Below are 23,951 nucleotides of genomic sequence, written 5' to 3' on the forward strand. Positions count from 1 at the left end.
TAGTGTAAACTATGCTAAGCAACAACAAGGAAACCTGATAATAAATGTATAAACAATAAAAATCCTGGTATGGCAGTAATTTGAGACTCAGAATTATATAGCAAGCTATGTATAGCGCTACTCTGTAATCTTATTATAAGTTAATGGCCCAAAAATCTTAGTGTAGCCATGGAATACTTACAAGACACACCAGTCAGAAAGCCAGACAAGATCATTGTTCTTCCTCTCAAAAACAGGAAGAGGAACTGAAAACATCCAACTAGGGATGGAAAGAATATTTGGCATTATTCATTTCTTGGCCAAAAATGGGATGCCTGATACTTTGAAAACCTGGTTGGGAAAAATAACACAATCACAAAAAACTTTGTTTGTTTGTTTGTTTCATTTATATGCCACCTTTCTCCCTGAAGTGTTGCTCACAAATTTAAAAAAACATTACAATAAAATTTAAAACAATTAAAATAATCCAAAAGCAGTGTAAAATTTCATTAAAAATATAACAAAAGTTAAAAGGCAATACACATGTTCAGTATAAAAATCACTGTGGCATACTTTTATATATATGTTTTTAACACTTGCTTAAATAAAAACATCTTAGCCTCCCTTCGAAAGGCAAGCAAGGAGAGGGGCAGTCTAGCCTCTTGCAAAAAGTCGTTCCAGAGGGTGGGAGCAGCCACCGAGAAGGCTCTCTCTTGTGTTCTCACCAAGCGAGCATTCCACACATATCTTGTTTACATATCATATTTACATACTCACACAAGGATCCTGGAAGCACAAATCTACTTATAAACAAAGCACAGAAGGACCTTTGTTTACAAGGAGAAAACTGCATTTAAAATGGAAATGCTGCTTCTTCAGTGCTGCTCTGCTGTATTAAAGCTAGAAATTCAACAGTACCAGTAGTGCAAAATGTACTGCCCCCCACTCCTCCACAGATATGAGGGGGTGGTCCTTGCATCTGTGGAGATTGTTTATTCCTGGCGTAACCAAGCATGGAGATAGTGAGTAGACATTTCCACAATTATGATTGCACAGCTGTGTCACTTGTTTACACAAACCTTCCTTCACAGGTTTATGTACATACATAACTATGTAGGTCTTGCCTATGTCAGTCAGCCCTTAGGCTACACCCAGAACCACAGTCCAGTGAAAAATATGTCCAAAGGCATGCCTGACTTCTTGTTTTGTCTCCCCTTACAGCACCCCGGACACATTACCTAGCAGACAGTGGTATGTGTATCTCTTTCTCCAGCCTCTATTTAGAAAAAGAGCCCTGCATGTATTGGGAGTCTGTGAGTCTAGAGCAACCTATTCTGTGGAAGAGTATATTATCTAAAATAGAGGGGTGGGAAAAGTAGAAATCCTATAGATGACACTTTCATTAAGTGGTTATGTTTGTGTATTTGTGTATTGGTGTGAAATTTTTAGTAAGTATATCCATGCATACATCAAGGGGAGAGCCTAGCGAGAGGACCAGCTCCTTATTAGACATTGTGAGGTGGCCCATCTCAAGAAGGAGATTTTGAAGTACCAGTACAGGCAGAGTACTAGCCATTATTTAGTTTTCAGTAGTGTATTTTTACCATCATGGGGCAGGGGGCCCATTTGGATTTTGCTGAGCAACTATCTTTAGTATACCTCCAGTGAAGTATTTTGACCACTCAGGGAGAGCCATCTGTGTGGTGTAATAGTTAAAGTGTTGATAGGGCAAGGAAGACCTAGGCTGAAATCCTTAATCACCCAGAAGGTTCACTGGGTCACTTGTGGACCTGCCATTCTTTCTCAGCCTAAACCTAGCTCACAGATTACTGTGAATATAAAATGATGAAAGAACTGTCCACACTGTCATGACCTCTGTAGAAGAAGTGCAAGATAAAAATATCAGTAACAGTGTTAGCTACCAGTGCAAAGAAATCACACTTTTTTTCTTCCTCCTTCCAATGGCCAAGAGCAGTATACGCACACCCTCCCAGCTGTTTTCTATGTCCTCGGCTTTTCCCTCCTTCACAGGGGAAAAGCCTGGGAGGGACACAGGGGCAGGAGTGTGTGCACACACAGCTAGGGACTCACAAATAATCAAATCCACAAATCCCAAAGCCACAAATGTTGAGGGACGACTGCACCACTGTTTTTGGACATGAAAGGCCCTTCTCACTGATACTTTTCTTAGCAAGCAAGCCAGGTCTCTCCTGATTTCCAGGGTGTAAAGCTTGCTCTTCTTTTATTTCTTTCTCAGATCCCCTCATTTCGAAATCTGCCTCGCTTCCTGCTTACAGACGGAATGGGCTGCACAGGGTAAGAATGCCAATAGATTCTCAGCCACTAGGCACTGCCATTTCTGATCATTCCTTTTTGAGTGACAGTTCCTCTTTTGACTCATAGAGAGCATGCCTGTTTGCTGAAGAGCCCAAGAAATTATTGTTATCATTAAGCTTTGGCAATCCTCACTACCAGCAGCAAAAGTGAAGACTGTGTCCTCCTTCCTTGGTATTCACGTCATGCCAAGGGGGTTTAGGGCTGGGAGGCAGTTGCTGTGGAAATCTGAGAAGATATAAGCAGATTAATTCCCATTAAGAACGAGGGACCTAGGATATCACAGCCAAGCCTCTTGGGTCCAACTGGAGCAGAAGAATCTGGGCCTCTATATAACATTTCTATTGCACTGGAATGGGGAAAGAGGGTCTAATGTTAAGCCTAAGGCTCACAGGACAAGTAGTAGTTAAATGAAACTAAAATGGTCATATTTACCCAAACCTTGGTAAGAAATACAGCACATGTAATACTTCCTTGGAAAAAGGCCATCACTACCATTAGAGAAATGAGGTTGCTTCCCTAGGTAGTGTCATTGCTGGGGTAGGTTAGCCTGATGGCAAGGAGTTGGAAGAATTTGTTTTTTGAACCAAGGACCCTGGTTTGCATTGCTCTCCCCCAAACACAACTAATCTGCATCCTTCAGGTAGAATAGGGGAGTCTATCCCATTGATTACATTTATATTCTTTTGCTAGTCCACTCAACTTCTGTAGCATGGAATGAGTACCAGGGAGGGGGATCATCTTGCCCATCTCAGGTAACAAGATGTCCACTCTAAGAAGAGCAGAGGCACCATTTCATCAGGCTGGCAGTAGCTATAGAATATGTTAGTGCATGATTCTGGAGACCTGATGCAGTGGCTGCCAGCCTAACTTACCTCACAGAGTTTTTCTGAAGATGAAACAATTGTGATATTTCTGTCATATAGAGACAGAGTTTAGTGCTTAGAGTGTTGGACTAGCACTTGGCACTTTCAGCTTCTAGTCACTCACTTTGGGTCAATCTCTCTCAGTTTGACTTGCCTCATAGCATACAGGGGGAGAGTCCTGTATGGTGGGCTGAACTCTTTGGGAGAAATGTGGGGTATAGATACAACTGCTAGATAGACAAATAAATAGTATTGTCAATATTTTTCTCAAAAAGTGGCTTAGGAGGCTGACTTTTTGGCTTTTATGATACTCCTCTGACTAATCTCTACTCATGCTGCACTCACTTACTGGCAAACATTTAGGAATGTCTCCTTCTGGGCACCCCTTAATGGAAGCCACTCTAAGAAGAGCAGAGGGACCATTAATGGAATTATCCCCTGTGCTGACTGCTCTTTTCTCTCTACTGTTTTTTTTTTCCCTTTGCAGCCTCCCAGCGCTGAGCTTTTCCACTATGACAGCACAAATGCTGTCAACTGGGGGATGCGAGGTGAGTAGAAGAACTTGAGAACAAAAGATTGGGGTGAGGGGCACCTTGTTCAAGAGATTTGTTCCTACAAGAGGTCATTCTTGCTATACATCAGGGTTTTCTAGAGAGAGAGAAATGGTTTCCCGGCATCTTTTAAACAAATTAATGGAGCAATGCAACAGAATAACAGATAGGTTATTGTAGCTTGGATTTCAGGCCTTGGTGAAATCAGTTTTAAGGTCAAAGCCAACACAACAATCATTTATGGTTTTATCTTAACCAGGAATATGGAATGCAAGACTGTACTGCAAGCATAGGATAACCACAGATTTTGGTATTAGGCCCAGAGGCCCACACTGAGTTATTTTAGTTTTAAGTGAAAGTTGGACCCAGCCATAAATATACTATTTTAATTTCCATTCATTTCAAGTTGACATATGCTTTTTAAATGTACATGCTTAGGTCCCTTCACTGGAATCAATGGGCTTTTAACTAAATTTTCCCCCAAATTTCTAGCTTCCATGGCTAGGTGACTATGGGCTTGAAAATGTACAGTCAGTGTCTGGTGAAGTCTCAGAAACAAGCAGGAGGCTCAGTAGTATTTCTAGTGATGAGCAGATGAGGTTTCAGCCTCTGTGTAGCTCAGTGGCCCTCCCAAAAACCAATAGGGTGCTTCTAGACAGATGGCTCAAAAGACATTTATGCATTGCCAGTTAGTAGGCATACAGCCAGTATGGTGCAGTTGTTTGATGGTTGGACCAGGACACTAGGAGATCAGAGTTCAAATCACTGCTTAGTTTAGTGAGGCTGGAGGAATGGGAGGGACAGAAGCACAGAAACCCACTGGGTGACCCTTGGCAAGTGGCACTCTTTCAGCCTTAGAGGAAGGCAGTGGGAAACCTCTGAAGAAGTCTAGCCAGGAAAATTCTCCATTAGGATTGCCATAAGTCAGCATCTACTTGAAGGCATATAACAACAACAAATAAAAAGGTAACTTTGGCATGAATGACTGTAACCAGACCTGCCTTCTCCAACAAAGGGCTCAGCTGACATACCAACTGAAGCTGGGCAAAAACATTCCTGGCCACCGCAGCAACCTGCCTTCCCGGGAGTAATGTTGGATTCAAGAACACCTGAAGCTGTAAACATGATATTTCAGAAAGAGAGCAACCCCATCCAGAGAAGATTGCTATCCCAATCACAGTGTGGTTTTCCTACAGATCAATAGCACTTCTATCTTGTCTTGTTTAGCTTTTCATCACCAAGAACCAAGATAAATATAAAGCTAAAGGGGCAGCTTTATATTTTATCTAGAACAGAGTGTGTACAGAGTATCATATATCACGAGTCTACAAATGTCCAATATTACAGATACCACCAGATCACACTGATTCTTAGTTTTCACTACTAGATCTAACAGTTTGCAAATTCTGAAGATTGCTAAATGATGTTTAAAATAAAAGATCAGAGAATGACCTATCTGTCTGTTTCTCTTTTTTCTCATCTCTTACAGAATACAAGGTAATACTTCCCAGGAATCCTGTAGAATTCTAGACTAAACTGTTCTGGAATTCTGAATATCAATCCACAGAAGCCATATGGAACATGAGCGAAAAGAAAATATCTTGCCCTGCATGCTACCTATAGTACTTTTATGAGTTCCTGTTTGGATAGAGTGTTTCTCAGTGGTCCTAGCATCTTCCTCTACAGTTAGCCCTTTATATCCATGGATTCTACATCCATGGATTCAGCCATCTATGGCTTTAAAATATTCTTTAAAATCCAAAAAGCAAACCTTTAAGGAACACCATTTTACTATGCTGTTGTATATAATGTGACTTAAGCATCCATGGATTTTGTTATCCATAGAGGGTTCTGGAACAAAAGCCCAGCCAATACCAAGGGCTCACTATGTAGCTCTTGTGTTTATAGAGTTTCTAACATTCTGCAGCCAGAAGTTAAATTTTATACAGTGCAGTTTGCCATATGAAATTTGTAACAATGGGGGAAGTGGAGTGACATTTGAGGAAGCCATCAGTGAAAGAAGAATGAGGTGGTATAGTGATTTGAGTGTTGTGTTGGGAATTAAATTTTAATAAAATTTCAGCCTATGTTTAGTAAACAAAATATTTAAATATCAAAAATATCAAAGCTAAATCTGTTAGAAATTGGCCTTCTTTAGAAGAATAGGGGGAAATGCATGCCCCAGTCTGACACTGCTTCCCTGAACTGAGACTGACTCAAAACAAACAAGACAAATACATTTACTAATGGCTTTGAATTTACATATGCTTGGAGATCCTACATCCTAACTAGATAATGAATAGATCAGATAAAAGAGAAAGATTTAATCTCATCATCCTTCCAAAGGAGAGAGATAGGAGAAGAAGGAGATAGCAACTGACAAGGAAAAGAGAATCTCTTGTGTGACTAATGTCCAAAAGGAAGTTACTTTGATTGCATAGACTGCTTATTTGGTTATAAAAGTTACTTATTCCCATGCAGGTCAAAGATAGTAGAGACTAAATGGGAGGTTTAGATGAAAAAAGACAACCAAGTGACATGCAGGAAATGCCTAAACCTCACTTGCTCTAAATAGCAAAGTGAGGAAGAAAATGCTGAAATTTTCCAACAAGTTGAATTATGGAGATAAGGGTTCAGTTCTGCACTCAACCATGGAAACCCACTGGGTGACCTTGGGCAAATTACACACTCTCAGCCCCAGAAAACCCTATGATAGGTTCACCTTAGTGTTGTCATAAGTCAGAAACAACTTGAAGGCACACAGCAACTGAGAGGGACAAACATAGAAGTTTGTTGCAACCTGCTACTTTAAGCTTTCAGCCCCATCTTTTGCTGGAAACTGCTTTGCTGTCATACTTGAGACTTCTCCCTCCTACTCTGAAGATAGGCAGTGGCAAATAGAAAGGAACATTCATTCTCTCCTGTTGATGTGAAACATTTATCTGACCTGAATCCTAAGGCAAACATTCTCCTGGTCTCTGTCAGCAAAAGCTATTGGGCCTTGGTGCCATCAGGTGATTTTTGACCTAAAGATTGCTATAGTAACAAAACTGTATGAGCCAATGTCCTGATTCCTTTTTAGATTTTGCAGAGTGACATTCAGCATCCAGGAGGCAATGAATGGGCAGAAGATGTCACTTTTATTCTGGGGGTAGTGGCAGTGGCATAAGAAGCTGACTTAACACCATCTCAGACCATTGGTCTGTCTAGCTCCATGTTTACACTGCCTGTAGCTCTGGGGGTTTCATATGGTTATTCCCCAATAATACTTGGAGAACTAGGCCTCAGATCTTTCACATATGAAATGTGTGTTCTTCCTTTGAGCTAAAGCCCTTTCCAAAAGCTCTATAGAGAAAGAGTTTCCCTTGATAACTTATCATTTAATGCCCTGAAATAACTAAAACTATTTCGGTATCCATGAGAAATTCAGTCCTTTGGCAGACAATAGCTACATCAGCACTTGTGATGGGTTTCAGGTTGCACACAGTTTTGTTGTGCAAATGGTAATTACAACTTACCAAGAGTTTTGATCATTTCAGATAATGTTCAGTGCGTTGTACAAGTTGAGTCTCCCTTGTCTTGAAATCCAAAATCTGTAATATTCCAAAAACAAAAGTTGTCCATATGGGTGGTTGAGATATCGACACTTTTGCTTTCTCATGGTTCAATGTGACGTACTGTTTCAGGCAAAAAAATATTTAAAATAGTATGTGTAAAATTAACTTCAAGCTATTTTATAAGGTTTATAACAAACATAAATGAATTTAATGTTTAGACTTGGGTCCCATCTCAAAGATATATCTCATTATGTATATTCAAATAATGAAAATCTGAAAACTTTGAAATCCAAAACACTTCTAGTCCTAAGCATTTCAAATAAAGGAGACTCAGTGTGTGTGTGTGTGTGTGTGTGTGTGTGTGTACACACACACATATATATGCAAATTATCTTCACATAAAATATCGAAGTGTGTAAGGCAAATCATTAGAAAACAAACAAAAGCATTTCTACTTCTCTTAGACATTACAAGTTTCCTCAAAACAGTGTTCACTTGTTCAATTTTTTTCATGCTTATGGAACAAAAACCTCTGGTCTAGTCATCTTTTGTTTTCCTCCCTCATTCTCCAGATATACCCTTATGAGCTGCTTCTGGTGACAACAAGGGGGAGGAACCGTTTGCCCAAAGATGCGGACAGAACTCGACTAGAGGTAAGTGAAATTTGCCAATACTCTGACAGTGCCCAGTACTATCAGGTTCTTTCTGTGCAGTTTTCATTTTTGTAGACCAAAGCAAGAGAGCAAGATCTGCTGCCCATTAAGTATCATTGTACTCTGTGCAGACACTTTCATGCTTCATAACCTAACAGTGTCTATCTTAGAGGTAGACTGTAGCTTTTGCAACCGCCTTGGCCCTTGGCCATGCTGGTTAGGGTTTTGAGGGGTTGAAATTCAAAGAACCTAGAAAGTCAAATGTATGTATTCCCTAATTTATATAGCTTTTTTCAACTTTGAGATCATTTCACATTCTCATTAAATGTAAAAGCAGCAATATATAATGGGCTAGATTTAACATCCGCACATTGCAGAGAGTGGAACGGAAAGCTAGCAGCTTGCCCTAAGGTGCCCTAGTCCATGTCCTCATAGCAGAGGCAAGCTTTGAACAAGGGGCTTCCAGCTTCACAACTCTCGCCTGTAGCCACCATATTTCTGCTCAAACTTCTTTTGTACAAGCTCACTCGAATGTCAGCAGCTAAAGCTGGTACAGGTTGTGCCTTGTGGATATGCTGCTTATTGTACACATATAAATTCCTATAGTAAAAAATGCTCCCATTCAGTTACAGCGATATAATACGCCGTATTGACTTTAGATTGGAGAAGTCGGTTTCAATTAAACATTCGGGCTATAAGAATATATTCACAAAGGGGTAAGCTGCTTTGGGAGCATATGGGTTCTCCTCCATTGGACATGTTTAAAGTCCAGTTGCTAGGTATCAGAAAACAGTAGGCATAAAAGATCCTTTAAAAGACACTGTAATGTGTGTCTCCAAATAAACATTTATCAAGCAGGAACAGATCTCAAAGACTATATGTCCAAACAGGAGAGAAGCTGGGCATTACAGATATGTTTTCTGTCCTAACAAAATCCACAGGTCCTTACCACTCCCCTAACTGGAGATCCAGAGTAAGGAGTTTATAATGGTAAAGATAATTAAATTAAATGCATAATTAATATTGGGCAAATTATAAGGTTACGCAATAAAACATACTGTATGTCACAGTATGCGGTATGCATTTTATGTTTTAATTGTATTCCATTGCTCTCTCAGCTTTCTTTTATCATGAAATTCAAAGTGGCATGGTTAAGGGTACCACAGCAATACCCACACACTAGATCATAGCTGCCTTTCATGCTCAATAGTCAACAGTTCAGATCCCTTTCTCTCATCCCGTATGCACACACAGAGGTACTCAACAACCATTTGTTCTTGCAATATCTTCTTGATACACAAAGACAATGGAAGAGCAAATGATAAAACACAAGGATATGGGCGTGTAAATTAGATGAAGCTTCAGACACTCCCAAATCCTCCTGTGTTTCCTACAGGGATGGATGCAGCATAATGTCTGTACAACGTAACATCTCTCTTCTCTCTCCAGCGCCACCTGTCACCAGAAGAATTTTACCAGGTGTTTGGCATGACCATTGCTGAATTTGATCGCCTGGCCTTGTGGAAGAGGAATGAGCTGAAGAAGCAGGCACGGCTATTTTAGAAGTGGTGCTTTATAAATAAAGATATATATATATATATGTATACATACCTATAAATATATACATATATATAGTTATATATATAATATATATATATATAGAAAGATCTCTATATTGAAACTCTGTATAACTCTTTATGTTGTACAGTAGAACCCACAGCTGCTCTCTTCAGAAGCCTGTAGAGTGAACTGAAGTCTCACAAATATTTTTATGTCCTTTGTTTCTTTTATTCCTTTTTTAAAATGTAACAGTTATTTGGGGGAAGCTTTCGAATTTGGGGGAGGAGGGGGGATCCTGTTTTTATACAAAACTATCTTTTTCTTACATGAATGTCAGGTAATCTTGGGCATTATTGTATCTTGTCCATGAGTTTCCTAAATCCAAGTCCAGCCAAAAGGAGTTAAGGTAGTGGTGATAGTGGGCACATTACTTGCAAAGAGCTAACTTAATTTCTGATGCCCAAAATGTGGAGTAAGGCCACCAGAAGCACCCTGCAGGATCAAGCTGGAGGGGGGTTTATCTCATCAAGCCTCTTCTTGAACAGTGTGTGGGCAGATATTTTGATGTTTTTTCACTGCTTGATTCCCATTGCTCAGCTTTAGCCTTGTCTAAGGTTATGTACACACTGTGCTGCTTCATTCTACAGCACCAAGAATGCAATATATTCTACACCAAGAAGAAGAACTAATTTTAAGACTTGTATTAAACGTGTTTGCATATAGGAACAAAGGAAGAATCCCTCTGGGTCTCCTACAGCAATTATATAAATGCCTCTGGAAGTTCTGGAGGTTAGCCATCATGATGATTTGTCTAGTAATTAGGCAGGACTCCTTCTGTACATGGAGAATTGATTTAGTACCATTGCTAATGTCTACTTCATAGACTTTTCCTCCACGAGTACAGACTATTTGGGTTGGCTTACCTTCTTCTAATTTTGGTGAAATGCACCTTACCCCGACCCCCACAATTCCACCACAAACACCTACTGGAAGTAATGGGCTTCCTCTTACTGAATCCTACTCTGTCTTTAGAGATTCCTCCAGGTAGCCTTGCTTTCATAACATATGAAAGCTGGGATGCTGAATTCAGTGTTCTCATAGGTACCAAATCCTGCATGTATTCTGCACTTGCATGGGTTCATGGAACAAACTGGCTATGACCTAGGAGAACCATCCATGAATGTGCCTACTTACAAATGGGCCTTCTTTGTACTCCTCCAGCTTCACCTTCCCATCAGTGAATTAATGAGAGCTCTAACTAGCAGCCAATTAAAATCAGTAAACACTGCCATAGGAGACCTTAATCATGCAAAGTGAAGATCAACACTATTTTGTTTTTATATTTAGGTTTAGCTAGAAATAGCCAACATCACTGTCCCATTTCCAAAATAAACAGACCTAACTCTCTCTGTCTCTTTCTCTCTCTCTCTATTGTGTCCTTTAAATAAACATTGTCTCTTGTTGTTAAGAAGAGATGAAGCTATACCCAGGCAAATGTGATATTGGAGACATTGCATCTGACCTATGAAATTTATGTGGATCCTAAGTCTGTTCTAAAGAAGAGGTGGACTTACCCAAGGATTGAAACCCAGACATTTCAAATGGATATAGGAAATGCTGGGTCATAAGGAAAAGGTGGTGAGCTTGGACAAGCCTTGTCACCTGTTGTAACATTTTATTCATCTTTCATGGCCATTAGCAATGCCTCCAGTACCAGATAAAATCAATACAATAGCCTTCTAAATTAAGAAATGTATATGGAATGTCTTTATCTCTGTGGGAAATTGTAGGTTTGTTCTGCTTTCTTAAAAAAAGTTTTCTTACCTAATACATTGTTTGAACAAAAAGATATATTGTGTCATCTTCTCTTGTTTGGTTTGTTCTTCTCTTTGGAATGAATTGGAAAGATCATGAGTAGAAAACTCAAAACTGTAGTTTCTGTACTAGATGAACAGTACAGGTACAAAATGCAGGTGTGACCTGGTTCTTGTTTTACAGAACAGCTCCTGATAGCATCATGGTATAGTATCCTTGTTTTTATCCATTTGTGATTGCCTAGAGCCTTACAGAATGATAGGCTGGCTCTCCCTTGTTGGACATCTTCAAGCAGAAGCTGATCGACCATCTACTGGAGACACTGTAGCTCTGGATTTCCTGCAGTGAATAGAACACTAGACTAACTAGATCAGTGATGGAGAGCATGTGGTCCTACATCTGTTGTTAGACTGCGGTTCCCAAGATTTTTCACTGTTGGCTTTGCTAGCTAGGGGTTGGTGGAGCTGCAGTCCAAAAATATGTGAAGAATCACATGCTCCCTGGTCTTGGATTAGATGAGGGTGGGGAAAATATACTCCTCCAAATGTTATGGGGCTGGTAGTCTTAGTAGTTAGTGAGGAATAGTGAGGAATGCTGGAAACATCTGAAGAGCCACATGATTCCTATCCCAGCTTCTCACCCCACAAAAGCCCTAATCATCTCTATGGTTTTAGGATTCCAAATTAGCATTCTGACGTCTGGTATTGTAGCCAGTTTAAGATTTTAAAAAAACATGGTTTTACTTGGGGGAGGTATGTGAATTATTGGCAATGAATTCTTTATTTCCCTGCATTGGTTCAAAAGGGATCAAATTCCTGCATAATGAAGCAAACACTACTAATGCAAGCAGACAATGATAATCCTTATTTTAAAATCACTGGTCTTATGTATCATTAATCATCTCTCTCTCTCTAATACTTGCTACTTTAAATGTGACTTTAGCACAGAGATGGGAAATATCCAGCTGATACTTCTGGATTGTGGTGGCTTATTGGTTAAGACACCAAGTCTGATGGTTGGCAGGTTTGCAATTTGAGGCTCAACTGCAGTATGATGGGGTGAGCTTTCATCACAAGTCTCAGCTTCTGCCAACCTAGGAATTCAAAAGCATGCAAATGCAAGTAGATAAGGTAACAGCATTCCATGTAGTCATGCTGGCCACATGACCATCAGAGTTGTCTTCGGACAACACTGACTCTTCAGTTTAGTAATGGATATGAGCGCCTCTCCCTAAAGTTGGTTATGACTAGACATTCATGTCAAGGGGAAACCTTTGCCTTCACCTTTACTGTTGGACTGTAGTTTCCTATGGCCATCCTGGTTAGTGCTAGCAGTCTTAATACTGGAAAAATACACATTGCCCATATCAAAATATGAAAACAAAAAGGGAAGGGAAGGGAAAAGATCTCATATTAGGAGGCCATTACAGATCCATATCCTCCAATTGCCCCAGTTTTGTTAGGGAAAGTCTGGTTTAATCTTTGTTTCAGCTGCTTTTAAAATGTCCCAGTTTCTCTCTCTTCTTTCCACTTTCTTTATCCACAGCTTACTTCAGTTGCTTCAAACAGAGTTCACTGTGTACATCTGTACTCCTCACCCCTGTGTCTTTCATCTGTGGGCTTTTTCTCCTTTCTTCGTTGCAATTTGTCTCTTCTAGGAACTTTTTTGCTTTTTTGACCATATTTAATTTGTAAGTCTTTCCCTTCTTTGTGAGAGAAATTCTTTCTGTTTGTTCTCATCTGTACCTTAATATTTTTATTTGTAGATATCTCATCAGAAAAGTATATCTCTTTTTTTCCTCAATATTACAGGTGGGATGTCCTTTAAAAGTTTTACTTTTGAGTCCTTTATTATCACTTTCTTACCATAACCAACTTGAATAATACAGTTCTTCATTCTTTCTCTCGTGAAATATAGCACTATATCCCAAGGTAGATTTCTCTTCTTAGCAATAGGAGGGTTTATCCAAAAAAATCCTGTCTATCTGGGCATCCAGAAAGTCATTTGATACTTCGATCAACTCAGCCAGAGTTGGAGTTATTATTTCATAAAGCTTCTCATTATATTTCTCTTTTAATCATCTTATTTTTAAACATTTTCTCCTCTGTCTTATTTCTCTCATCAGATTTGCATCTTTCTTGACTTTGGGCTGTTGCTACCTCTTTGGTCTTACTTTCTAAACCTTCCATTTTAAGTTGTTTGTACTTTACTGTGGATTTCTTTCATGCCATCACTTAATGTCCTTATAGTGAATTTCAAATCATCAATTTCTCTTTTAAAGTCCTGCCTTATTTCTTGAGTCCTTAAGTTGTTGGCGGAAGTCCTGCTGCATTTTCTCAATTGCTTCCAAGATTTTGAGGTTTGTGTCTACCGTTTTGGTGCTTAAATCCAGTGAAGGTCTTCTAGCTTGAGATTGGGTTTGGGCTTGTGACATCTTCCTGATAGTCATCGCCATCTTGTCTTTAATAATATGTTGTTTATTTTTTGTCTGATTTTTTTCCTTCCTTCTTCATCTTTGTCCTCCTTCCTTCCTCTACCTCCTTTGCAAACTGCTCCTTTTTAATTCACGTCTTTCTCTTTTCCCTTCCTTTTAAAAACAATATCTTTGTATGCTTTCCTTTGTATATAATATCTAATGTTATCTTTTATAATACAATCAAAGTTAGAGCAGTATGGCTATACACAATATATTAACCAAGAAGAAGGAAGCAAGTAAATAGGCTAGCTATTCTAATAAGGCTTTGTGTGCAAATAATTGTTTACTTGTACAATAATTTGTAATTCAGTAGCTTGGTTAAAGTTAGACTATTTTAAAATTAATTGTATTTCTCTGAACCACCTTAAACACTGGCTTCCTTTAACAGTTAATATTAATTTCTCCTGTTCACTCAAAAATATCTTAACAATTAACAAAAATGCAAGATATGTTATTGAAAAGACAGAAAGGAAAAACAGTTAGTTATAGTAATACACTAATATACACTTATATGCCAATCTATGCTTAGATATCTTAATTGAACTTAAGCAATACAATCAAACCTCCTTAGAATCTGAACCAATAAATAAAAACACAGATAAAATAAATTCCATCCACAATACTCTTTCCTTCTTTTCAATTTGACCTTAGCCTTTTATATCAACTTAAAGTTGCCCAGAATATGACATTGGCTTTAGTACTATACTTTACCCTTTTAAATTAGATCAAGATCAAAAAGCTATCAAGTCTTCATGTACATTTACCAATTGAGTAATAGGGCAATTACATTTAAATAAACGTAATCAGTTAAATTGTCCCCCAATTAAATCAATCTATATCAAATTATATCATTTACATCAATTTAACATTTTAACCAAATGGTGCAGTCAAATACAGACTGTGAGTTGTCCTCTTTTTCTCTTATTTTCTTTATAAGGGTACCTTTAAATGTCTTAAGTGACTTTATTATATTCACTAAGTATCTTCCTTGTCTTCACAAAATGTATTTGAGTCCAATGTTTTTATTGTCTTTAATGACTTTATTAGTCTTTCAGCTGCACCTCACCTCCTATGCCTCTTCTCTTCTGTTTTCTATCTCTACTTGTCCTCTTTAAAGTTAGGTCTTTCACACACACACACACACACACACACACACACACACACTGCCTGCTGAGTTTTCTCACAAGGATATTAAATTATGTATTGTATTGGGGGGGCACCTCTCTGCTTCTCTGCTTCTTTGTCCCCCAGTCCAGTATTGTCAATTTGTAATCCAAATATAGCTACTTTGTAATCCAAGTTTGTAATACAAATATGGTCAATTTGTACTCAAAATTAAGGGCAAAAAGAAAAAGGTTGCCAAGTCTAATAGAAAATCAGGTTGTAATTGTTGCAGAGTCCAACAGAAAATCAAGTTGTAATTTCAATCTTCAACTTTAGTTCAGAAAAATTGGGAAATCAAAGTAAATTCATGGAAAAAATCAGACCTATCCCAGTCCGTCATTATTTTCCATATTTCTTTGTTCTATGTCTTTTCCAGTCACACTTTTGAATTGTATCCTTCTTAATCCAATAAATATTAAGCAGAAAAAAGGGGAAAGTAGATCATCTACAGGCTGCTAGGTTGGATACAGATCATATTCCAAGTTTCTTTTTTGTTGTACTTGTACTTTCACTTTCTTTAATAGTGATACTTGTTACCATCTGTTCACTCTCCGCCTTCTACCGCCCAAGCATAGTCTTTTTGAAGAAAAAGAGAAAGAGCACCATGAATGTAAAGTTGGATTTAGAATTTAGTGGAAGTCTTTAATGAATATCTTTGGCTCTTACCTTGAATCCCGCTTTACCATTTAGCTTGAACAAATGTCCAACAATCAAAATTTTAAAATGGTAACAGCAGGGTTTTGTTAAGTCAGCTCCAAACCGCTCGCGATTTCACAGCCCCATTGTATTGTCCCCTCCTTCCTCTTTCAGATGATGCTGCCCCCATGAGCACATTAATGCTCCCTTTATCTGGGGGGGGGGGGATTTCTTGCTGGTTTAGAAGGTTTTTCCCTTAGCTATCGATCTGTGATTGGCACAACCTGGCCCCTGCTCTTGTGCCAAGCTGCTGTCATTCCATCATCATACTGGAAGTACTGGAAGTACCATCTGTCTGTTCTTACACAATAATTTTTGCCATCTTGACCATTTTAAGATGTTGCTTGGGCAACTGTGTCCCAGTTTTCAGCTATGAAATCTTGTATGGTATACAGATCTTTAAGCTCTTCTGCCAGCTGATCATAATGTAATGGTGACCAGCACATCAGGTTGATAACTGCCTTAGTATGCTTTGGCACAGTTGTTTAATGCTACTTGTCCTAACTGCACTGAATTAACCCATGTAATATCTAAATCAAAATACCTAGGGGGCAGTTTTATCATTCTGCTGCACCATCTCCTGGCGCAGAGGGTGGAAACTTTAAGGGGTTAGAAGGAGCCTGGATTCATTTCCCAATGGTTGTCAGAGGGCCACATACTCCCCCCTCTTTCTCCTCCAAATTATTTTTAACCCCAAACATTCTCTATAGGGTGGTAGGTAATTTCGTTAGGTTTTCCCCTTTTCTTGGGCCATTTTAAGCCTGTTTTTACAACAGGAGACACCCCGCAAAAGGGCCATCCACACTCACATTTTTGTACAGAGGAGATCCAGGGAATTCAATGTTGTGATACCAAATCGAAGTCCACAATTAAACCACAATCGAATCTCTCATGGCATTTAATCATATTAACATTCACATACTGTAGTATCAATTTAAAATGAAGCCTCCATTTCAATGCATTCAATCGTTCTCGGTGTTTTAAAAAAATGTCAATCAAAATGTGAACCAATGAGGCACATTTGCGTCACATAGCTTACATCAGTGATTTATTATTTTTTAAAGTTTCTTTTTATTTCCGTTTTTTTTCAACAAAAATCTCGATTATGCATTGCTGTCAGGATGACATATTCACATCGACATAGTCCCCTTCAGTAAACATTTCCCAATAACTTCCTTCACCCATATCCCACCCTTGAGCTTATTGTCCCCCTTTTGTCTGTTATGGTAAAAAAGTCTGTTATCTTCCTTTTAGTACAGCTGAAATCACCGTCATAAATGTGCTAACCTTGTTTAACCGAAATAAATGCTATAGCTCAAATAATTCAACTTTTCAATTGAACCCCTTCTTATAACCATCTCGATTTACAAAATATCAGTATTGGATACCAATCTCTTCTACTTTTACAATATCTTTTTGCTTCACATAGCTGTAAGTTTTGTCCATCTAAATTATATCCAATATTTTTTGTAGCCAAAATCAAATCGGGTATGTCATTTTTCTTCCAGTATTGGGCAATAATAGTCTTGCCGCTGTTACCAAGTACAGTAATATTCTCCAATATTTCCTTTCAATCTTCAAATGGCATTTTGTTGTTTCGTTTATATTTGTTTCCAATAAATTTTCAGTTTGGGACAACCCACCACACATGAAACCATGTGCCCCTTGCCCTTGACATTTCCAACATAATTTTTGGCTTCTCTCTCAACAATCTTGGCCAATCTGTTTGGGGGTAAGACCATCGATTCTCCATTTTCCAGAATTTTCTTTCAAATTTTGTGACAATGTAATTTTTAGTTTTTCTCTAACGTATTTCCAGCTTCTAAATCGATAATGTTTCCACAATCTGAAGCCCATTTAATCATTACTTCCGATTTATGTCCTGTTCTTGATCTAATTTTTGTAGAAATTGTATAGTTGGATGTTCTTTTATGTTCTTTGCCTAAGAGTATTTTATCAAATTCGTCGTTTTCATCTCCTATTCCGTTTCACTTAGATCCATTTTAAAAACTACCTCTTCAGTTGAGTGTAAAGAAACCAATGCAAAATTACTGTCAGCTGTGCAGTTCTTGATCAGTTTCAATGGATATTGTCCATCTTGATTTCTGATTAGTAAATCCCTGTAGTTCAACCATTTATCTATTGTTTCCATCTGCCAAAAAAGGCTTCATGTGTTGAAGTCCTTAGAGGAATTTTCCTGTATAATTATTTTGGACTTTCTCCCATTTTTTAGTAACGATTTTCTAATCACGTGTTGCGAGAATTCTTCATGTACCTTTGCCTTTGCATAACATAGATAGACGTGCCAACCAAACCTATTATTGAATCCCTCCAGTTTTACAGATTGGGGTTTTCTAATCTTATCCATTCTGTCAGCCAATTTAAAATGTTTGCTTGATAGTATAATTCTAAATTTAAGCTCCCCCTCCTCCATCTTCTTTTTGACGCATCATTGTCTTCTTTGTATTCTGGCTTTTTTATTATTCCATATAAATTTTTGCCATAAACATATAGCTACGATACAAATGGGAATTGTCTGAAAATAAGAAATTGATTTTGGCAACACCATCATTTTTATTGTTTCAGTCCTGCCCATGATTGATATTTCCAGCTGGACCATAAGCAAATCTTTTTTAATTTCTCCTCATAGCTTCTTAAATTGTTTTCACACAATTCACATTTTATTGTGACCCATACTCCTAGATATTGGGTTTTTTTTCTTTGTTTGGCATTTTGTTGTTCCTCTCAATTTCTGTTCTTCTCCCTTTGTAAGATTTTTTGTGAGTATCGCAGTTTTACTTCTATTTATTCTGAAACCGGAAACTCTTCCAAATCTTCAAATGTTCTAAACAAATTTCCTATTTGATTAGTCGGATCTTCCAGAGACCACCATGTCTCTGTGAAGGCCTTTAATTTATATTCAGTTCCTTTTATTTGTGTTCCAACAATTTCTTTATTTGGTCTAATGTTGTGGCCAAAACTTCCATTATATTATAAAAAGAAGCGGCGACAAGGGACAATCCTTGTCGTGTTCCTTTATATATATCAATACTTTGGGGTGGTTTTTCCATTTATATTAACTGGGCTTTTTGATTAGTATAAATTTTTGAATCCAATTTAGACAATTTGTCCAATATTCATTCTTTTGAGAACTTCAATCATAAATTTCCAGTTGACCTTATTGAAAGCTTTCTCAGCGTCTGGATACTAAAGCCAATTTTTTTCCCATTGCTTTTTTCATAATATTCAAAAGATGTTAATTATGGTCCTGATGTTATTCTTATGATACGAGATGGAACAAACTGTCTGATCAAATTAAGGTATTCTTTAAGGACATTCTTTAGTCTGTAGGCCAAAAACAGATTTTAATTTTTAATCGATGTTGAAGAGAGAATAGGTCGTGTAGTTTGTCATCTCTTGTATCTTTGCCCTCTTTTGGTCTAAAGTAATATTTGCATTTTTCCGGTTTCAGGAAATCATTTATTCTAATGTAATTTAAAGTTTTTTGAGAAGACCTTGAGTTCTTCTCCAAATAAAATAATATAATAATAATAATAATTTTATTTATATACTGCCTTGTGGCGAACCAATCCGGGCGGTTTACAACATTAAAATAACATACAGCATAAAAACAAATATTCCCTCCCCCCTTAAAAAGTTATTAAACTGCATATCTAAATAAAACCACAATAAATTAGAACAACAATAAATTAAACAAAATAATATCAACCATAAACCACTACTGCAAATCAGTTCTAAAGAAAAGAAAAGGGGCTTTGGAACATTAATGAGGAGAGGGAGATCCTGAATCCTGAGGCCAGGATATTTTTTAGTCGGGGAAGCCTGCCTGAAGAAATCGGTCTGACGCCTTTTTGAAGCTGTCCAAAGAGTTATTGATGGATCTTGTCGCAGGTCTTCCAGAGCCTGGGGGCGACAGCAAAAAATCGGTGAGGCGCCGAGGCGATGGAGGCTGAAGTTTAAGGGTTGAGACGGGGAGGATTGTATGGAAGAGCGGTCTCGAGAGCTGACGCAGAGCCATGGGAGGTTCAACCGTTGTACTGGGCCTGGCCGGCCGGGAGGACCACAGAAGCGGTGGGAGGTGGTCGCAGCTCGGTTTGAGTGCAACAGTTCCTGGCCCGCCTGTAGGTTGGGAACGCGAAGAGTGGGTTCTCCGAACCGAGCTCAAGGGAGCAAGCCCATGAGAGCCACTAGTCAACACCGAGTAAGCCAGCGTGAGGACGCGGACTCACAGCAATGAGGAGTAAGGGCGCCTGCACGAACAGCGGTCCGTATTCAGCGGCAGAAAGAGCGCTGAAAGCTGGCGTATCCAGCCGAAGCTGAAACACGCACTCCTGACCGTGCGCATTCACCTGATTTGTCATCAGGAGCAACGAGTCAAGGAGCACCCCCAGACTGCGAAACACAGTCACTGGAGGAGAGTGTGATCCCATCCAGGTCTGGTGGTTGCAACACAGTTCTTGGTTTCGGGGCTGCTACCGTGAGCACCTCCGTCTTGTTGGATTCATATTCAATCTGTTTTTCCTCACCCAGCCATTACGCCCAAAGACATTCATTGAGAGAAAGAGCCATTAGAATTCGAGGCCGATGAACTGAGACATGGAGAAATAGATTTGGGTGTCATCAGCGTACTGATAGCACCCAGCACCAAAATCCGTATGATCTCACCCAGCGGCTTCATATCGATGTTAAACAACATTGGGGACAAAAAGCTCCCTGAGGGACCCCACAAAGGAGCTCCCCTTTCTGGAGCTACTGTCCCCAAGCACACCTCTGGGACCTGCCCGAGAGGAAGGACCGGAACCAATGCAATGCAGTGCCTCCGATACCTAATCCCCCCAAGTGGTCCAGGAGGATGCCGTATCTATTGTATCGAAAGCCGCTGAGAAGTCTAAGAAGCAGCACAACGGGGTCACACTACCCGTCAAAGCGGAGCTAGATCGTCATTCAAGGCAACCATGGCAGTCTCGACCCCAAAGCCTGTCCTGAAGCCGGTTTGAAATGGGTCTAGATCAGGGGTCGGCAACCTGCTGCCCGCGGGCCGGATCCGGCCCGCCAAGCTTCCTACCGGCCCCGGCGCGGGCCTGCCCCGATTGCCCGCCGATTTCCCCTGTTTTCCTCGCCGCTCCGGCCTCCATTTTGTTTTTCAAAATGGTGGCCGAAGTCTCGCGTGACCTCAGGTTGGCAAAGGTCGTGCGAGATTTGGCCGCCATTTTGAAAAAAAAATGGGCGCGCCCCATGTAGGAGGCCTGGTGGCAGCCCCTGTAGCATCCAACAGGGCTCCAGGGCTGCAGCAGGCCTGCAGCAGGCTCCACCTCGCCCCTCCTCCCCTAAGAGCAGGGAAAGGAGGAGGAGGAAGAAGGAAGGAGTACAGAGCGAGGGAGCAGAGCAGCAGCTGCAGCCACAGCAAAAGCCAAAGGTTGGTTTCATTGGGGGAGGGGGGTTAGCTGGGTGTTCTTTTCTGCAAAATCCCCTCTGAGCACCTTGTGGCTTTTCTGGGTTGAAAACTGTGTGCAGTGCTTGCGTGCAGTTTATTTTTCAATTGCATTTAGTAATTTCCTTGCTTGTACCTTTATTATTATTATTCCTACACACTACTACTACTTGCCCTGGGTGTTCTTTCTGCAAAATCCCCTCTGAGCACCTTGTGGCTTTTCTGAGTTGAAACTGTGCATGCTTGCTGCAGTTTATTTTCAATTGCATTTTAGTAATTTCCTTGCTTGACCTTTATTATTATTATTATTATTACTACTACTCACTTGCCCTGGGTGTTCTTTCTGCAAAATGCCCTCTCAATGAGAAAGAGGGGGAGGAGGTGGAAAGGTGAGTCATTTCAGGCTGCCTGGGTTTTTTCTATTAATTTTTAAAAATATATAACACTATTTTGTTTTTTATTTCATTATTTTTATTATTGCTTTTTATTCATTTCATTATTTTATATTATGAAGGTGAGACAGTATACTTTCCAAGTGCTGTAACAAAGGTCTGCTGTAACAATGATAGTGGTTGTGGTGATGGATGATGATGTCTTCGGTGGAGCTCCACCCCCAGAGTGTGTGGCTCCGCCCCAGAAGGTGGAAGATCCACCCCCGGCATGTGGCTCCACCCTGGAGGGTGGAAGCTCCACCCCCGGCTTCAGCCCCCACTTGTCTGAGGACAGCAACCTGGCCCCCGACTCAAAAAGGTTCCCCCCTGTCGTTAGTATGGTTTCATCCAAGACAGCTTGGAGCTGAAGAGCAACAGCCCTCTGATTACCCTGCCCAAAAATGGCAGCAAAGAAACAGGCCTGTAGTTGTTCATATCCAGGGGGTCCAAGGAAGATGTTTCAGAAGTGGTAACAGCCGCTTCCTTCAGACAGATGGAACATGCCCTTCCCTGACGGATGCATTGATGATATCCGTGAGGAATCTCCTCAATGCTCCCCCCCCCCGGACGGCCAGCCATGATGGGCAAGGGTCAAGAAGGCAGGTTGTTTTCCTCACCTTACCAAGCAGCTTGTCCACGTCCTTGGTACTCACCGATTGGAGCTGATCCGAATAACTCATCGACGGAGTTGCTGGACACCTCGCCTATAGACTGTGGCAACAGTGGCGTCTAAGCGGCTCACGGAGAGAATCTGCGAAGAAGTGAAACGCGTCACAGCAGGCCGCGCGGGTAAGTAAGGGATTTGGTGCAGGAGGTACCTGCGTCATTTTCCTCACCACCTTAAACACTCTGCTGGATGGGACTCTGCAGACGCAATACAGCAGAGGAGAACGCTCTCTTGCTGCACGAATGCCTCTGATAGGAACAAAGGAGTTCCTATGGCAAGTTCTATCAGATGGAGTCGAGTCTCGCCACCACGCTCTAGTTGTTGTCCCAACCGCTTCATTCCCTAAGTTCTGGTGATACATGGCCTAGATTTGAAGCAGATTGGCAAGGACGCTTGGGAGCAATCGTGTCAATAGCCCTGGTAAGATCGGTGTTCCAGGTATCAACCAGAGCATCGACAGGGTCACTGGCATCCCAACCATAAACCTAAGGCTCTCTGGAACCTATTGGTTCCATAGCCTTCGAGGGCGGACCATTGGATGGGTCCATCACCCCCGTGGGGCAAATATTGGCTCTCAGTGCGTCTGACAGGAAATGATCCGCCATGACAATGCGGATGTGCTTACCACCTCCACCCACGGATATCCTGTTCCGTACTAAAGACCCCATCGAGTGTATGACCTGCACATGTGTGGGCCCAACGACTAGTTGGGATAGGCCATGTTTGTCATAGTCTCCATGAACCCCGAGCCGCACCTGTTAAGCTGGTCTTGAACGGAATGTTGAAGTCCCCCAAAACTAGAAGTTGGGGGACTCCAACAGTAGTCAGAGACCAGCTGTGTCTCTCAGTCAGGGAGTCTGCTAGACAACGGGGTGGTCGGAGACTAGCAAAATCCCCAGACATCCCTGGTCTGTCAGCTGAGATACATACACTCGAAGTGGACGTGTTTCCGGAACAGGTATCCTGGTCAAGGTCAGGTGGTTCTTGTGAACCAGAGCCACTCCGTCCTCCCCCCCACTTCTCCTCACCTGCTCACTGACAGAGTACCCAGCTGGGAGGACCTGCACCCAGATGACTGCGCTATCCTCTCCCAGCCAGGTCTCTGTTTTGTAGTAATTCGCTGAAAATCCATCTGGACCTGGAGCTTTGTTAATTTTTAATTTTTGTGTTGCTTCTTCAATTTCTTCAGTTGAAAAGGTCGCATTCAACACCGTTTGTTGGCTCAAAGATATTTTTGTTATCTCTTGTTTCTCTAAAGTAGAAGTTTTGGAAAGCTTCCATAATTCCTTCTTGTGTTTGGGTAATCAGTCCGTTTGTTTTTATCTCTGTAATCGCATTTTTTCCTCTTTGCTTCCTCAGTCTATTTGTCAACCACTTCCCAGATTAGTTCGCTGTCTCAGAATGTCTTTTTTTCATTAACTTCATTTTTCTTGCCACCTGTATCGTTATTTCTTAGGCCATTTGTTTCTTCCAAAATTTTAATTGTTTATCAAGTTTATCATTAGTAGGGTCTTTACATAACTTTGTTTTAATTTGCTTAATTTCCTCTTCTATTTTCTTCAGTTCGTGGTTCCATTTATTTTTTATCTCAGCTCCTTTTTGGATCAGAAAACCTCTCATTATGGATTTTTTTGCATCCCATATTGTTTTCATAGATGTTTCATCATTACAGTTTTCTTTAAAATAGTTTTTTTAAGACCCCTTTGGCTTTTTCTACGAGTTCATTGTTATTTAATAAGTGGTCATTCAG

At 40.2% G+C, this 23,951-nt stretch overlaps 2 protein-coding genes across 13 annotated transcripts in view; both read left to right on the forward strand.

Annotated features, from left to right (window-relative positions):
• Positions 1 to 11,343, forward strand: part of ABLIM3 (actin binding LIM protein family member 3) — a 213,643-nt gene extending 202,300 nt beyond the window's left edge. For all 11 annotated transcript variants that reach the window (XM_042454195.1, XM_042454196.1, XM_042454192.1 and 8 more), the window contains 6 exons: positions 1,201 to 1,230; positions 2,237 to 2,295; positions 3,667 to 3,727; positions 5,220 to 5,227; positions 7,860 to 7,940; positions 9,390 to 11,343. In XM_042454195.1, coding sequence (XP_042310129.1) covers positions 1,201 to 1,230; positions 2,237 to 2,295; positions 3,667 to 3,727; positions 5,220 to 5,227; positions 7,860 to 7,940; positions 9,390 to 9,503 — 353 coding nt within the window. In that variant the 3' untranslated portion in view covers positions 9,504 to 11,343. The remainder of the gene's footprint in view (positions 1 to 1,200; positions 1,231 to 2,236; positions 2,296 to 3,666; positions 3,728 to 5,219; positions 5,228 to 7,859; positions 7,941 to 9,389) is intronic.
• The window catches only part of AFAP1L1 (actin filament associated protein 1 like 1), a 902,653-nt gene that overhangs the window by 766,835 nt on the left and 111,867 nt on the right, over positions 1 to 23,951 (forward strand). The gene's annotated exons all lie outside the window — the stretch shown is intronic.

The sequence above is a fragment of the Sceloporus undulatus genome, chromosome 2 (assembly GCF_019175285.1).
Source record: "Sceloporus undulatus isolate JIND9_A2432 ecotype Alabama chromosome 2, SceUnd_v1.1, whole genome shotgun sequence".
NCBI classification, from domain to species: domain Eukaryota; kingdom Metazoa; phylum Chordata; class Lepidosauria; order Squamata; family Phrynosomatidae; genus Sceloporus; species Sceloporus undulatus.